The sequence below is a fragment of the Colius striatus genome, chromosome 2 (assembly GCF_028858725.1).
Source record: "Colius striatus isolate bColStr4 chromosome 2, bColStr4.1.hap1, whole genome shotgun sequence".
Lineage (NCBI taxonomy): Eukaryota > Metazoa > Chordata > Aves > Coliiformes > Coliidae > Colius > Colius striatus.
In genome coordinates this window covers 94,328,512-94,346,797 of record NC_084760.1, presented here as the reverse complement: position 1 = coordinate 94,346,797, position 18,286 = coordinate 94,328,512, and the positions used below count along the sequence as shown (strand labels likewise).

Below are 18,286 nucleotides of genomic sequence, written 5' to 3'. Positions count from 1 at the left end.
TCACTGTCTCATACATTATTGCTGACCTTCACTGTTCTCTTACTTAATCCTTTTAGAGTATAGTCATTGTAGTTGAATTAGAAATTATTTCAGGTGAAAAAGAACAACTTCCCCTAGAAATGAAGTCTTCCTGACTTATAATGTACCAACTCTATAGTTATAGAAGTCTGGAAATCAATAGCAAAGCTCTTACCTGAATTGTTCCTGAGGAAAAGCGGTATGAGTAGGATCCGTCTCTTGGTATGTTCTCTAAAAAACAAAGGACTTTGTTCCTTTAGGCCTTTAAATATGTAACTTTTTCTGCAGTAAAATGCTATGCTAGTGGGCAGAAATATGTATTTTGTGGCATAAAGTAAGATATATCTTTCTCAAATATTGAATAATTTCTGCTTTCTCTGTTAATTTTGCGTTTTAAAGGGATGTGAGCTGTTACATGTTCTGAAACATCAATGTTTTTCATCATTACTAAATGTGATTACATTACAAGGGAAGAAGTAATTACCAGTAAAGGGAACAAGGGGACTGCAATTTCTTGTAATGACGAAATTTTAACTGAGTACTGATAGTCTCCACAAAATGGACCCTTTCTCTCTTTGTCTCCGAATTTTTCTAAAACTGCAAACTCCTTAAAATCAAAAACTGGTCTTTAAATAGCTGTGAGAGCTTTATAATTTTGGTTTATAGCAACTAGTTCAAGAAAGGAGTCTCAAACAATTTTGCACCCAGCCTTTTTGAGCCTCACACCTTGTTGGCATTGGTTTTCTGTCCTCCAAACAATAAACTAATGTTGGACCAACTGAATTCCAGTGGGAAAGCTCTGACCCTGACCTCTGTAGACTTACCACCTTCCACACTCCTCTGCCACATATTATTCCCTTTCTAGCAGAGTCAGCAAGATGGGATAATGAGGCACTCTAAACTGTTTCAGTTTAGTTTGGCTTGTATGAAGAACATACATCTGTTCAGTATTATGTTTAACTAGATGTTAAATATGTAATAAGATTCTTATTAAACTTTCAAGAAAAAACTGCTTCTCTTTTTTTCATGAAAAACTGTTTACCATTTCAAGCTATACTACCTCTTCTGCTCTTGCAGTGGTCCATAGTTACTCTTGATAGCAACACCTTTGCCAGAACTATAGTGAGATGAGTTATTAATACTATGAATATTTGGCAGGTATAATGCTTTTCATTCTGAGAATTCAAGCCATTTGCGATTGTGAGACTGTCATTTGAGTTTTACAGACTTAAACTGAGAAATTACTGTTTCTTTAAGTTCTGTGGCACAGAGGAGGCAGAAATATAAACAGAATAGAAAGTTGCTTTATTTTTTGGAGCTCTGTTGTAATCCTCAGACTGTGCTCTTTTTTTGTATTTTTCTGGAGGAAGGATGGGAAAGAAAAGGTAAGGAAGTAATTTGAGGTGCTTCCATTTTTTTTTCTTTACAAGGCCAACTGTTCAGTTTATTCCTCTAGGTGTCCAGTCACCTACTTTTGGCCTCTTTTTCTGTGCTAACATTGTCCTTCCAGTGGTCCTAACCTTAGGGCCTGAGGTCATACCTCTAGGTAATATCTATTGCCTACCTTTTACTAGGGATTTTGTACCTTTCCACTGTGTTTCTACTAGATATTAAAAGGCTGCAAGGCACTAGCATTCAGTCATCTGTATTTCTTTAACTACTTGCCTGGTCTTGGTCTTTGCTGTAACCAACCAGTGCTCCTCCATACACTTTTTTGCATGATTTGGGAATGATCATGGATCAGAAACCATTTTTAGTAGGCAACCTTGTTTTGGAGATTGAGAAACCTTAGTGGTGTGAACATGGTCAAAGCATGCCATTGGGCTCTGATGTCATTTACAGGCAGTCTAGTTTTTTGTCTAGCTGTCCAGATTATAAAACCAGGTTCTCTTAAACCTCCCATGTAGTGTTTACCTGCTTTTTTCTTTTGATAAACAACCGTTTCGTGGTTTATAACTTAACCCTTCAGGGCCAGATATATCACATAGAGCAAGAAGTATGTTCTATTTGTGAAATTCTAGCATCACTGAGTATTTAGGCAAACTGGAAGAGGCTGTTTGCCTGGCCTCTTGTTTGTATCCTTCTAAGTTTATGCTTTGGGATGACACTTTGTAGATGACTGTGTAGCAAGCCCTGTTTGGTGGTTGATGCTTTTTGCTAATTGTGAGGTGGAGGCCAAGGCTTGAAGGTAGCATTATAGAGTTGTACAGGTATAGATCCACATCACTGTACTGTGTTCAAGCTTGTTTAGGATTTCTCTTTCTCAACTCTTCTTTTTGCCATTAGGTTCTATCCATTTTTGCAGATGGCAGTCAAGCACAAACATGTTGACAGTTTGGATCCAAGCAGAAAGCAAGACAGCTTCTGATGCCTTCCCCCCTAGCCCTGACAATATTGAGCAATAGATTATTTGTGCAGTCAAACGCTCCTTAAATTACTTACCAAGTCATAATCCCTACTGATTCCTTTCCTTTTATTCCTGATAGTGTTCTAGATAGACCAGGGAAAGGTAAGTTTAATGTTGGACATTGATTGTAAAAGAAGTGATATTTAATTGTTGTTTCTTGTCCCAGTAGACAGCAGACTTGAAAGTGTGGAAAAGCTGTCTGCTTTATTAGAAAACAGAAAACAATCTGGACCATTTAAACATAAGAAAAAAAATATTTTACTGTTCAGGTGAGAGAGCCCTGGCACAGGCTGCCCAGGGAGGGTGTGGAGTCTCCTTCCTTGGAGGTCTTCAAGACCTGCCTGGACATGTTCTTATGCAACCTGATCTAGGTGAACCTGGTTCTGCAGGGTGATTGGACTAGATGATCTCTAGTGGTTTCTTCCAGCCCCTACCATTCTATGAAGTTTGTTTATCAGTAGATAATGTGAGTGAATAAGTGAAATGGTATAATACAAAATAATTTTTATTACTATTGAGCTGATGCTTTTCTTTTGGGAGTAAACCATAATATTGAGATGTTATTTCTAGGCCTTGCTGGAAATGGTGTTTGGTGCCAAGGTGGTTGTCACTGGTGATGGATTTGTTCCTGGAGAAAGGAGTGTCATTATCATGAACCATCGCACACGAATGGACTGGATGTTCCTGTGGAACTGCCTGCTGCGATACAGCTACCTCAGACTTGAAAAAATCTGTCTCAAATCCAGTCTCAAAAGCATTCCAGGATTTGGTAGGTCACTAAACCCTTTAATTTGAAAGGAAAATATGTCTAAATTTTGCCCAGCACTGTTCATACCCTCTTAAGTTACCTAGGGTTAAATTCTGTTTCATTATTTAAAAAAAAATGTGTAAAATATGTAGTAAATTGAGTGATTAAACCATAAATCTCCTGGGCTACCATAAGCCTGCCTGGGCTACAGGCTTAAACATTTCTTTTTAAAGATACTACAGGTACTGCTTTTGCTGTTGGTTAAAAATATTTCTGCTTTATGTAACAAAAGCATTTTTCAAAATGATGAAAAAATATTTGGGGTGCTCACCCCAAGTAGCAAATGCATTCATCAAACATATGAAAGAAAAGATGGTTATCAGGAGGAGTCAACATGGATTCGCCAAGGGAAAATCCTGTTTGACCAACCTAATAGCCTTCTATGAGTGTATAACCAGCTGGCTAGATGAGGGGAGAGTAGCGGATGTCGTGTACCTTGACTTTAGCAAGGCTTTTGACACTGTCTCCCACAACATCCTCATCAGAAAGCTCAGACAGTGTGGCTTGGTTGAGTGGACAGTGAGGTGGATCGAGAGCTGGCTGAATGACAGAGCCCAGAGGGTGATGATCAGTGGCACAGAATCGAGTTGGACACGTGTGGCAGGTGGAGTTCCACAGGGATTGGTTCTGGGGCCAATCTTGTTCAACATTTTCAGCAATTACCTGGATGAGGGGACAGAGTGTACCCTCAGCAAGTTGGCTGATGACACCAAACTGGGAGGACTGGCTGATTGCCCAGAAGGCTGTGCTGCCATTCAGTGGCATCTCAACCGGCTTGAGAGTTGGGCAGAGAGGAACCTCATGAGGTTCAACAAGGACAAGTGCAGAGTCCTGCACCTGGGAAGGAGCAACCCCATGCACCAGTATGGGCTGGGAGTTGACCTGCTGGAGAGCAGCTCTGCAGAGAGAGACCTGGGACTCCTGATTGATAATAAACTAAATATGAGCCAGCAATGTGGCCTCGTGACCAAGAAGGCCAATGGCATCCTGTGATGCATCAAGAGAGTGTGGCCAGCAGGTCAAGGGAGATTCTTCTCCCTCTCTACTCTGTCCTGGTGAGGCCTCATCTGGAGTGCTGTGTCCAGATCTGGGTTCCCCAGCTTAAGAGGGACACGGAACTTCTGGAGAGAGTTCAGTGCAGGGCCACCAAAGATGATCAGGGGACTGGAGCATCTTCCTTATGAGGAAAGGCTGCGGGAACTGGGGCTTTTTAGTCTGGAGAAGAGGAGACTGAGGGGGCATCATATTAATATTTACAAATATCTAAATGGTTGGTGTCAGGAGGTTGGGGTATCCCTTTTTTTCTATTATATCTGTACAGGACAAGGGGTAATGGGATGAAGCTGGAACACAAAAAGTTCCATTTAAACACAAGGAAAAACTATTTCACTGTTCAGGTGAGGGAGCCCTTGGCACAAGCTGCCCAGGGAGGCTGTGGAGTCTCCTCTGGAGGTCTTCAAAACCCTCATGGATGTGTTCCTATGTGAACTGATCTAGGTGGACCTACTTCTGCAGGCGGGTTGGACTAGATGATTTCTAAAGGTCCCTTCCAACCCCCACCATTTGATGATTCTATACTATTGCAAAGATTAAGAAAAAAAAAAAGAAAAAGCCCTGTAGGCAGTTGCAAAGCTGATCATTCATTTTAATAACTGTAGTTTTAAATTGAACTTGGTTAAACAAAATATGATGCTGCACAGGATATGAAATAATCAGTATTTATAATAGTGTAGGCTGGAAACAGACCTGAGTTGCACATGTTCAAAGAAATTTTTTCAGATAGGCCAAAAATTGTCACACAAATGACTTTTGAATAAATAAGCAGACTTACTTGAAATGAAAATATCTCTCTGCATTTTATTTATCTCTCAGATTTATTTGCAGTTTTATACATAACTGACTTGGGCAGGATATGCGTCAACTTTATGATGTCAAAAGAGTAACTTTATTTATGGTTCCCTTTTGTCAGACCATTTATCTGAACAGATAATTTTGGCAGCATTCCACACTGAGGAACTCTCATACAGTTGAGCTGTTATTGCCTTCACTTGCTGGGCCTTTATTCCTCTTAAGAGCTGCAGCTAGGTAACATACTACTTTTCCCTAACAGTCAAACATTAATGTCAGTTTTATCTGACAAAAGATGTATCTTTTAATGTAACAGGAAATTAAAAAATAGATGTTTAGATAAGTCCTATGTCATCATAATACAGCAGAGATGTTTTGAAATCTCAGAATCTGAGTCTGAAAGATTCATATGTTTATCTCTCCAGAAGTGGCATATATTTTGTTTGTAATGAAACATTTATATGTATACTTGTTACTGCCTTTAAAATTGAAAGATCAGCTCCAGGACTTGGGTGCTCTGTATGCTTGGCAAAATCTGGTTCCTGAAAGGTCATTAAGAGTTTTTTAGAGGTTGTCTTTTTTAGAAAACCATTATTTCCACTCCTAAGTTCTCAGTTTTGTGCATGAATTGAGCAAATGTAGTAGATTTGATGAGTAGATTCATGCAGATGGAATTGTGGCAGGTCAGTTAGTGGACCACGATGCCATCTTTATTCATAGTCTGACATAGTAACTTAAGCCATAATGAAGTTCTGGGCTCATATTCCATTTTGTGGGCTACAATGGTAAACATGGGAGAGACAGACATTTACTCCTGTTGCTTGCATTACAAGATGACAATTTCTGTCAGTAGAGTGGATGCCTGGCTCTGTAGTTTTATAAATCAGTATTAATATGTCAGATGCCTAAGTGCCCTCCAAAGTTTGGTCTTTGAGTACTTTGGTTGCAATGTTGCGAATTTATAGCTTATTTTTAGTAAACTGTTCATATTATGTTATTAATCACAGGAGAGGAATTCATCTAGATTACATCCTTCACTCAACTCAAAATTTAACAGCCTAAAATTGTGAGTGGTCAGCTTCTGTTCTGTCTTAGTGTATCTAAAAAGAGGTCTTAGAAATACAGGTCTCCATGTTTAGTCAGGCTATAGTTTAGGCAACAGATTTTTGCAAACATATTCTCCATAGCCGCATAATTAGGGGACAGTTGGAAAGTGAGACTCTTGGATTACATAAAGACTGACAGAAGATGAATCTGTATGAAGTTTGATGGGGCAGTGATACAATAGAGAATGGTGTCTAAAGAGGACAACTCTTAAATTTCATCAGTAAGTAGGATTTCTCCTTCTTGCCTCTAATACTATGTGATAGATCTTTAATAGGTGTTTGTCAAATGTTGACTTTTTAAAAAAATTGTGTTGTATGTTTTTTACATAAGATTTATTTTATGAACTTGTAAAAGTGAGAGGATAATGTGGAAATCAACTGGACAGTTTCAGTGCATTGCATCTATAATTGATGCTTTAGATGTTGATCATTTAAGGAAATGAGAGGTAACTTGTGAAAATGAAAACAACTACTGTCATCATGTCTTTCAGTTTCACCTTTTCATATATTTATATGAATTAGTTGTGTGTAGTCAAAAGTGTAGGACTATGAAGTATTGATACCTTGGCTAAATGTCACGTCTAATAAGACTTTACCTAATGGTAATCTTGCTTTGAGTTTGAGAAATATTTAAATGAATAAACTGTGTTACTTTCAGCACAACTTCTCATCTTTCAAAGACTTTTTTAAGCAATCATTTCATTTAAAGTTATGTATGAGCTAAGATTTATAGTGCAACTTCTTTCATTTCCATGTTTTTGAAAAACTTGTGTTAATCATAGCACTTATCATATGTCTGTTCCCATTTGGGCTGTAAACCAGACCTGTGAGAGATTGTACTTATCCCAGTGGTATATACAGTAGATGATGGGCAAAGCTTGGAATGGAAATAATAGACCCAGAGTCTTTGTCACCCCCTTTGTAGGTTAAAAGTGTAAAGGTATCAGATTTAATGAGGCTGTATTACAAGTAGGCAGTTATTTTCTAGTTAATTATAATTAAAATCAGAGGAGTCAGTATTTCAAAGAGATACATTGAATAATTTATCTAGTTCTTAACTTATGAATTCTTTGCATTCCAGTGTATGAAAAAAAGCTTTAAATTGATTAAAGGTGAGCCTTAAAAAAAAATTAAGCCCAAAGTAAAACAGATGGTCCTTTCTTCCTGGAACTGTAGCTTTGGCTTGATAAATTGTGTGCAGTAAAGTTTTCAAAATGAGGTATTACGTTTCAGTAATCTTAATTTCAGAAACATTCCTACAGCGTTTCAGTACAACTTGCCAAAGCTGGCGTCTTGAGGGAGCACTGCTCTGCTCTTAGCTGTTGCTGCAGTTTCTCATCTGACATCATCAGAAACTACTGACACATTCTTTAGTGTCAGTTTTCAAGGAGAACTTCTAATGGCATTGACAGCTTCCTGCATAGTCTGACAAGACAGGACATCTCAACAGTACTTGTAGTACATATGTACCATTTATAGTCTCACCTATTCTCAATTAATAGAGTGAAAGTGATACAGATTATGATGCAATTGTTCAGTATGTGCCATGGAATACATACTGTTCGAGTAGGTACTAAGGAGCATACACAATAGCGTCAGATCATAGAATCATACTAGAAGTCAGTTGCATCCTTTTAATTTTATTCTTAATAGTTCCATCTGTAAAAGTCTTCTTGTGATACAAACCAGTAAGACTTTACTGGACATAGAGATATGTTTTAATGTTGGACAATTTTCATGTGTTTGGTAGACTTGCAGTAATATTGGATTGTAGTGGTTAAAAGTGTCTTGACATCAACATGAAAAATAAGTTAAAATTTGGGTTTAATTTGAGCACTCTGATAAATTGGTGGAAAAATGAGAGCGGGTTAGTGTCAGTGCATGGTTGCTACATGAGATAACATTAACTCTGGTTTTGCTTAATGCAGATGGAAGAGATAAATAACACTGTAATTCAGTATACAAATGTAAAGTATGCAGGTGCCGCAGGCACCATTGATGGTCAGATCTGGAAGACGTATTTTTGAAAAGTCTCCCTGAGAGGGAATTAAAGCTGGAGCAGATTGGTGCAGGAACAAGTAAGGACAGAACAAGGTGATGAAGGAAGAATAGGAGAATAAGCAAAGCTGTTAAACATTGAGTAGTTGGAGTAGAGGTAACTGTTCAGTTCTTCATTTCATCTCTGTATTCAAGGTATTCTGTGGGTAACATGCAAGAGACTGCAAGATGTAGACGCTTTTTAGTTGTCATTTTTCACTCATCTGGTCACTCGTATTGTAGCTCTCAAAGGCTCAAAGTTAGATTTAGCCCTTATAGTGTTAAGTGCCAGGAGAAAATAAAAAAAGGTCTTGTGCTCTATTTCAGCATTGGGCTTTGCCCCACCAATCTTTTGCTGCACGTCAGTTGATCCATTATAGCTGTCCGTATGTGCAAGCTTCGCCTGAAGCAAATTCAAAGTAATTTGAGTCATCTTAGTTTTCAATGAAGCAGGGCAAAACAACTCAAATCATCCTGCTTTTGCCACGGGCTAAGAGCATGCACACCGACAGCTATGATGGATCAGCTACGATGAAGTAAAATATTGGTGTCGTGAAGTCTAAAACATTTTAGCACTTAACTCAATTGGAGTGTAGTTAAAGCAGCATGCTGCAGGGAATCTGTACGCATTTATATTGGCATGGAAGTGTTTGTGCTGCCACAACCACTTATGTAGGTAGGGATATAAATACTTTGGCATAAAGCCTCTTTGTTCAGGTTATAGCTGGATTTGCATTCACATTCTTATCAATAGAGCATATTGGTTTAAAAAATTGAAAGTGTAACCTACTGAACTTTCTAGTATAGCTCATGTCTCAGATATCTTTGTTATGTTAAAATAGGCTGAAATGAAAGCTTTGAGGAGCTGTGACATTTTGTCTTCTAGCAATTCAATTATGAACTGCCAGACTTAATTACCTTAAGAGTTATCCTACGTCATTTTTAAAGTAGAAGTTGAAAATTATTCTGTCTAATGGAAAGCACAGTTGTTATTCTAAATGTTGTTCATGTAGAAGACATATGCAAGACTGTCTTGTGTGTGAGGGAAGTATTATACTTTGAAGTAAAAATGCAGCTTACTTTGCCTTGAGCGCCATATGGGGTTTTTGGCGGGGGGAAGGATGAGGAGGAAAAGATTTAGGTGCCTGTTTTCCATCTGACTCTTGTCTTTGTTTGGTAATGCAGGAAAGACATAATATGAATATTTTTGGATGAATACCTCCAATATTCTCTGAACTCTGTTGGGTTAAAAAGAAATATTAGCCCGTACTCCATTAAAACGCTCTGTATAACAAGGACTCCATCCTCTCTCTGTCCCCTTTGCTCTCCAGAGAGCACATTAAAAGAATCTGAGAGTATGGGGCAAGAAACTGCCACTTTTATGGGACCACAGTGCAGAGATGCAGCCAGAGATACACATTAGGTCTTCTGCTGCCCGATTAGGTGGGTAATCTCCAGTCCTTTTTCTGCTCTTTACTTTCATCCTTCTCCCATAAGGAAATGGAGCATCTGGAGAGGATGCAGCCCTACCAAAAACGTATTGAATTTTAAAATCGCTCACCATTTCTGACACACAGTAAAGGTGAGACATCCATAGGAGAGACTCGCACTGTTGTCAGCTAGAGGTTTTTTTCTCCACCATCTTTGGAGATCTTTGAACGACATGGGGCTTTTCTCCAGATGTGTATTGAGCAAGACTTGTGGGGTTTTTTAATACTTAGGTTTTCATGCACTGTTTCACTGTAGTAATGTATTTTTCCAATACATTTTAAAAGGTAACTTTCCAGTCACCCTAGAGGTTTACGCCTTAGCTTTAGTTTGCTTAAGTTTTGAGTAATTTTATGTTATTCTGATTTTACACAATACATCAAATTAAATAAAAATGTGAAGTGTTATTTTAAGATGGATATTGGAACCAAATAGGTTTAATAGTCCTTAATGGCGTTCTATAAATGCCATTTTAGAGCAAAGATTTTGTGCAAGTAGCACTAATACAATGTTAGAGTTAATAATCTGATTGCCTGTATTCTGTAAAACTCACATAATATACGAATAGAATGAATATTTGAGTATGAAGTGTTCAAATAGTATTTTTCTGATCTGTGATTAAGGTTTCGAATAATGAAAGAATGCTTTCCAATAGCACACTATACCTCTATCTGAAATCTGAAGAAATACCAGTGTAATATCCTTTCTATAAGCTTTCCAGTTAAATTTTCATAGCTAAGGCATAGACCACTGTAACTGACTAGCTTTTACCAACATTGTTATTGACCTGACAAGGAAATCTTGTACTGTAAACAGTGTTTGAAGAAGCTTTTAATTGTAAACAAACAATAAGCTAAAGCAGATGTTTCCACTGGAACATACTGTATCTCCCACAAGAGAATGAAACAGGGCAAAGGAAATACAGAAATATTTCAAGGTGACCTAAATAGATATAAAATTTAGGAGATTCTGGTGCTGAAACAAATGCATGAGAACTATAGGGAAATCAAAGATAATACCAATCACAGCAAAAACGGAATAATTTTCCTTTTTTAGGTTACCTTAAAATTCTTTGTTTCTAACATTGCTGTTTCTTCACTGAAGTTGTTATAAGAAAAAAAGTTTAGGTTTCACATACATTCAAAGAGACAATACTATGTTATACATATATGAAATATATAGTCTGAACATAAACTGAACATGACCATAAAAATAATTTAAAACCAAATTTAGGTTAAAGTAATGTTCAGAGTCTGACAGGGCAAGGCAATGGCAAAAGCATAGTGGTGTTTAAATCATAGAATCATAGAATGGTAGGGTTAGAAGGGACCTTTAGAGATCATCTAGTCCAACCACCCTGCAGAACCAGGTCCACCTAGATGAGGTTGCACAGGAACATGTCCAGGCGAGTCTTGAAGACCTCCAGAGAAAGGGACTCCACATCCTCACAGGGCAGCCTGTGCCAGGACTCCCTCACCTGAACAGTGAAGTAGTTGTCTCTTTATGTTTAAATGGAACCTTTTTTTGTTCCAGCTTCATCCCATTACCCCTTGTCCTGTTGCTAGATACAACAGAAAAAGTGATGCCCAACCTCCTGACGTCCACCATTTATATATTTATAAAAATATATAAGTCTCAGTCTCCTCTTCTCCAGACTAAACAGCCCGAGTTCCTGCAGCCTTTCCTCATAAGGAAGACGTTGCATTCCCCTGATCATCTTGGTGGCCCTGCACTGGACTCTCTCCAGAAGTTCTCTGTCCCACTTGAGCTGGGGAGCCCAGATCTGGATACAGGACTCCAGATGAGGCCTCACCAGGGCAGAGTAGAGAGGGAGAAGAACCTCCCTTGACCTGCTGGCCACACTCTTCTTGATGCATCACAGGATGCCATTGGCCTTCTTGGCCACGAGGGCACATTGCTGGCCCATATTTAGTTTATTATCAATCAGGTGCTCCCAGGTCTCTCTCTGCAGAGCTGCTCTTCAGCAGGTCAACCCCCAGCCTGTACTGGTGTGTGGGGTTGCCCCTTCCCAGGTGCAGGACTCTGCACTTGTCCTTGTTGAACCTCATGAGGTTCCTCTCTGCCCAACTCGCAAGCTGGTTGAGATCCTGCTGAATGGCAGCACAGCCTTCTGGGGAATCAGCCAGTCCTCCCAGTTTGGTGTCATCAGGGAACTAGCTGAGGGTACACTCATCTAGATTGTTGATAAACATGTTGAACAAGACTGGCCCCAGAACCGATCCCTGTGAAACTCCACTGGCCACCCGTGTCCAACTAGATTCTGTGCCATTGATTACCACCCTCTGGGACACCTTACAAATAGATGGAATCAAATTAATAAATAGACTGAATCAGATGTTTTATTATGAAATTAAGAGTTCAATTGTGAATCTATATTTGTGAATTTTATCACTTAGTTTTGTAATTTTCTCAAAGAATTCACAATCACATGAGATGGAGATTGTGCAATTCATTATACTGCTATTAACTACCTTATTGGAAATGAACATGGTTAGAAAAAAAAAAGCTTGCCAGGAGCAGAGATTGTGTTTTACAAGATTAATTTAAGAAGCATTTAATTCTTTATTTCTCTTGTTTGTGGACTATTGCATTAAATTTTAAAAGACTTTTAATTATCTTTGGGTTATTAGACATAAAACTATCTAGAAAAAAAACAGTAAAATGACTGATCCTAATTGAATTTACAGAAACCTGTTTATCAGTCTATACTGCTGTAAATTTAACACTTTATACGTAGTAACTTTCAGCCCTTGCTTCCTAATTGATTTTCTGTTTGCTAACCTCTTTTGTTAACAGTTCTTTGAAATAAGAAACATTCAGAACTGAGTAGTTGTTGCCTTATGGATATTTTATGCAGCAAAACACTTGGAATAACAAATTGTTAATGTACCAAATTATTTGTATGCAGTGGAACCGTGCACTTCTGAGTTCCCTTTTTAAGCCTAGACGTGAGGTTACCGGTTGCCTTAAAAGCCATTATCAAGATCAGACCCCTGTTGAATACAGGCATACCAAATAATGTGTTTCTTTTTGATCAAGATAATGCTTTGAAAAAACTGTGACTAATACAGTGAAAAAAAAGGGGGAGGATGAATGAATCTAACAATGAAATTCCATAGCTAGGCCTTCTACTTTCCTACTTTTTGCTATAGTTTTGTATCATTTATTGAATTTGTTTGCAAGGGGTTTTAGTATTATTAGCTGATCTGTTACATTGCTATAGGAAATACATAGATACCATTTTCTTGATGTATCTGTGTTTGCTTTCTGTATCAGCTAAGATATTCCTCTTATAGAGACATGACACTTTTAGGGATACCTAATTTTCTGAGGTACTTATGGAAGTAAGTATCCAAGACTTGGGTCTGTTTAGCCTGGAGAAGAGAAGACTGAGAGGGGACCTCATCAACACTTAAAAGTACCTAAAGGGTGGATGTCAAGAGAATGGGGCAAGTCTTTTTTTCTATCATGCCCAGTGTCAGGGCAAGGGGTAACAGACTCAAGCTGGAACACAGGAAGTTCCACTTGAACATGAGGAGAAATTTCTTTGCTGTGAGAGTGAGGGAGCCCTGGCACAGGCTGACCAGGGAGGGCGTGGAGTCTCCTTCTCTGGAGGTTTTGAAACTCACCTGGACGTGTACCTGTGTGACCTAATGTAGATAAACCTGCTTTAGCAGGAGGATTGAACTAGATAATGTCTAGAGGTCCCTTCCAACCCTTACCATTCTGTGGTTGTGATTCTGTGAAATGTGAGTAAAACTGTGATACAAAATTAAGCAAAGACTTTTTTAAATTTTACACAACTCGCCTCTTTTTCTCTTTTGTTTGTGGTCACCTTTATCCTTAATATCTATTTACCCTCAAATTACCTTTTCAATGAAAACATACTTGAAATTTCAGCTTCAAATGTTATTTTCTTCTAAAGGATTTTGAGGTGGGGAAAATAGAAGTGCAGAGTCTTAGAATTTAAAAAGCTTTATCTATGCAGCTAGCATTTTTAATACAATGCTGCAAATTCTCAACCTGCTTAAGCTAGAATTTGCTTTATCTCCAAGGCAGTAAGAAAATTCTGTACAGCACATTTCTCTAGTTCCATACCAGGCTTTTCTTTTTGTTTAGTTTTTTTCTTTGTAGAACTCTTTCCTGATAGAATACATATCACTGGTGTGTATATGTTACTTGAGACTTGAATCCACTTCTTTTATTTTTTTCAAATGAAAAGTTGTTTAGAGGTCAATGTAGCTAGCTACTCAACCTAGTAGGTTTTGCATTGCTGTGAAACACATTTTGAACAAGAGCTGTGCAATGTGATGCTTTTTATGTACTTTTTCTGCAGGAGGACTGTTTGAGCAAAGAAATGGAGTTGCATTGTTATGATTTCTTTAGCTTCACTGTTTCTCTGCTGTCTTAATGCAATCGATGATTTCTCCAGAATCTGAAAATCAAAGGGTGACCTTTTCCCCAGTCAAGTAAACACCACCTTTGCTAGGAAAACTCCCGTTACCCAGAACCTTTTAGACAATCAAAAATGCTTTTCAAAAAGAGCAAAATATATTTACTTTTGTTGAACAATAAGTTGACTTAACAATAATTAACTCAAAAGCACGTCTCACTGCAGACTGCACATAAGAAGGTACATCCTTCTACTGCTTATTCATAATTCTTGCTGATTAGCAAAACTTCATTTTGCTCACTGCTCTACTGAATTCCTCCTGTTTCTCTGTGCGTTTCCGTTTGGATCCTGGGTTGTGCCTTGGACTTGTTTTGTGTCGTTTTTCCAGCAGCACCCTGCAGAAACACTGTGGAATGGAAATCAAAGTGAGAGCAGCTTTTGCTTAGTTCAAAGGCACGTGTGTGCAAGTCTATGCTGGATTTCTTCTCTTGCTTGAATCTAGTGAGATAGTGAGATATAAAAACAGCAGGCATTCCTCCCCATCGGTACATGGACCAGGGTTTTTGTTCAAGGCAGTAATATGTATTTTTGTTACCTTTCACCAGAGGCCTTAAAGCTGAGTGAATATGGGAGATTCTTCCGCTTTCCTAGTTGGTAAAATAGTTTGATGCAATGTGCTGGGGTAAGTGGGGAGGAAAACCTGTGTCCTTTACTATTAGTCATCTGGCTGCAGATAAAGTGTTCTTATTTGAACAGTCAAGACTGTTTTATCTAATTAGATGTACACTTACAGAAATATTCTTCCAGAACACTGGATGTTATCTATTGGAAAGCCTAGAAAATCAGACCACTTGTTTATTTAAAAACTGGATGCCTCCCAACTCTCTTCCCTTTCTTTCTTTATTCCTCCTCCCCCACACCCTACTGTTATTACATCACTGCTTCTATTTAATTTTTTATAGCCTGTATATAACACAACCATTTAAGACAGGAATGGGAAACTACTGCATTTTATCCTCTGCTTTAAATCAGTTTAGTCAGGTCGCATGTGTTACCCATGCAGTAGCTTTCTTAGCAGCTAAAGGTGTTTGTAGTTTGATTTTCACAATGCTGTTTAAGAATGATAGCTGGAAAGAGTTTATGTATAAGTTTTCAAGCCTTGTGCTGCATGGAGAAAGATAGGGGAGAGGGTGGGATGTGTCAGTCAGATTTTTTTTCTTCTATGCTCCCTCCCTGTTGTGGACCAAAATCACTCTTCCTAAGGAGCTGCTGACCTTAGAAAGTGTGAGCAGACTTCCCAAGTGAGCATTTTTAAAACCATAGAACCATTTAGTTTGGAAATAAAACAGTGAGATCATCAAGTCCATCCACTAACCCAGCACTGCCGCATCCACCATTAAACCATGGCCTTAAGTGCCACATCTGCACCTTTTAAATAACTCCAGAGATGGTGACTCAGCCACTTCCGTAGGTAACCTGTTCCAGTGCTTCTCATTTCCCTTCTTTCTGTCTGTGGACTCTGCTGCAATGAGAACATGAGGACTGAATAATGTAGACCTGCTGTGTGATACCGCACAATAACATGGTGTAGCACAGTACTGCTTTTGCATAAATTAATTTAGGTGTAGCATCTAGGATATATAAAACATACAGAAAGTCTTGGCTGAGACATGTGACTGGAAAACATCAAAACCATAGCCCAACTTTCCTAATCCCTATGTATTTTTACTCTCTCCCATTGAGCATCAACATCCTCAGAGCTGCAAGTGGTATGGTACAACGCATCTCTGTTTCTGCTTAGAGAGATGTTTTTTCTGTTGCTGGGCTCACTTTTATTAATTTGATTTCAGATGATCAGAGACATAAAATAAGTTAAAAGGGATCCATAGGGATCATCAAGTCAAACTACCTGTTCTTCATAGCATTACTCAAAATTAAACCTTATGACTTAAGAGCATTTTCTAAACACTCCTTGATCTCTGAGAGGCTTGATGCTGTGAACGCTTCCCTGGAGAGCCTGTTCCAGTGACTGAACACCCTCTCGTTAAGGAACCTTTTCAGTTGTCCATTCTGAACCTCCCTTGACACAGCTCCTTTCCATTTCCATGTATCTCGTTAGATGGAACTGGATGCTTTGGCACCATTTGATATTTGACCATATTTGGTATGAAAAGATGTCGTCTTATGAGAAAAAGTTATTTTTCAGTTACTTTAAAATTGACCTTTATTTTTTCTTGCAAATGATTTGTTTAAACATGGATACCCTCTATTAATAAAGCTGATACTTCTTGACTTTGAAGATGCAGGAATGTGATATGTACATAGGTGCACATAAATTGTGATCAGAGTTTAGTTTTGTTTACAGAGGGTTTCTAACAATTACAGCATGCAAGTTTGGAAAGATTTGCGGAGGCTGCATTCTGAGCTTTTTTTTCTTAATTCATATCACCACTTCCAGTATTCAGGTACCTGGATATCATTCATTATCTGAATATCTGAGACTCATTAGCTCCAGATTGAAGAAGGCATGTTAGTTATTCATGCTTTGTCTGTTTAGTTGATTTAAAAATAAAAACTTATCCACCGTGGTACAGGTTACACATTTTTAACAGTATCAGTTAACGTCCCTATCTAATACAGAGGAGATTATGCAGCTTGGTTAGTAGATTATCCAGGCTGACTGATTTATGAAGCTGATTTAAAAGTTGGTGATTTCAGTAAGTGATTTGCTAGCACGTGGCCCTTGTAGGATATTGCTGCAGACAGACTAGAAAGGAATCCCCAGAAAGATGAGCTGACATAAAGTACAAGAATCACATCCTGTAAGTCACCAGCAAAGGAAAAAGAGACTTTGAGAACTGTGGTGAGCAAAGAGAAGAATGGGAAGCTGTGATGTTTCCTCTTTGATGTGGAATATCTATCTGTAGATTTTCTGATGAGATAAAAGCTAGCTCAGTACAGTGCTAAGGCAGTCTTATGCTCCTCTGAGCCCTGTTTAAGAAAGGACCATAATGGGCATTTGGTGGAACTGGGACTCTGATTTTTTTTTTGTCCTTTTATCTGAACTAGTGGACAAAACATATAATATTATGTGATGTATTGTATAGGAAATTGTGCCAAAAATGCCAAGAATGTTTATCGAAGATAACAGCGTGTGACCCCTGAGCTGCAGGCTCAGCAGCAGTTTCATTTGTTTAAATGCATGGCATTCTCAGTTTGACAGGCTGTAAATCTTCACAATTGTCTTGTGTACTAATTCAAGCAAATGAATATGCATTAAATTTTTATATCATTAAATGTAAAGAACTTAGTATTTTATGTTATTAGTAATTAAAATGATAAGAAGCCTTCAAAGCAATAGATATTTTCTGCACAATGCACATGGCTGACATGCACTATTAAGGGCACCTGTGTATATATAGTGCAGCTTTATTTTATCCTACAGTGCATTGCTGAGATGCTTGTCCATAGGGGCAATACCTTCCCTTGAGCAAATCAGTGCTGCAGTTATGAAGGATGCTAGAGTGAGGACCATTGTTTTAAACACTTTATTTTCTGAGAGCATTGTCCCTATTCTTGCTCTCTGGGAAACGTTTATAATTCTGGTAACTTGAGTTTTGCAAAACTGTAGCCATTCCAAATTTACTTAGACCTATTTATTTAGGTTGTGCATTCTTTTGCTTCCTATCCAAAGCTTATTTGACAAGGTAGCTAAGTGCTCTTAATCAAAGGTGAATATTGGTGTCTAACAAAATATGGAAAATATTTTGGAATAACAGGCACTGTGGAAATACTGGAATGAAATGATACTGAAGGTCTGTCTTTTAAACTTTAGGCTGGGCGATGCAGGTTGCTGCCTTTATTTTCATTCAGAGAAAGTGGGAAGATGACAAGAGTCACTTTGAAGAAATGCTGGATTATTTCTGTGACATTCGTGAGCCACTACAACTCCTCATCTTTCCAGAAGGAACCGATCTCACAGGTAGACTTCATTTCTCATCTTCTTGTGGAACGTTCAATGTGGACGTTCTTTGTGTTTATGGAAATAGTTAAAAAAAAGTGCAAGGCAGGAACAAAACTAGGTTGTCATGGACAGCAGAAGTTAGAGTAAGCAATCATATGTACTGATTCATTTGGAATGTTGTTCCACTGAGAGCCTT

The 18,286-nt window shown here is 38.2% G+C and overlaps 1 protein-coding gene across 3 annotated transcripts in view; it reads left to right on the top strand.

Moving 5' to 3' along the window:
* LCLAT1 (lysocardiolipin acyltransferase 1) overlaps positions 1-18,286 on the top strand; it is a 120,614-nt gene that overhangs the window by 43,639 nt on the left and 58,689 nt on the right. For 2 of the 3 annotated variants that reach the window (XM_061991535.1, XM_061991536.1), the window contains 2 exons: positions 2,996-3,194; positions 17,962-18,108. In XM_061991535.1, the coding sequence (XP_061847519.1) occupies positions 2,996-3,194; positions 17,962-18,108 (346 nt within the window). The remainder of the gene's footprint in view (positions 1-2,995; positions 3,195-17,961; positions 18,109-18,286) is intronic. The other variant, XM_061991537.1, reaches the window with a different exon arrangement.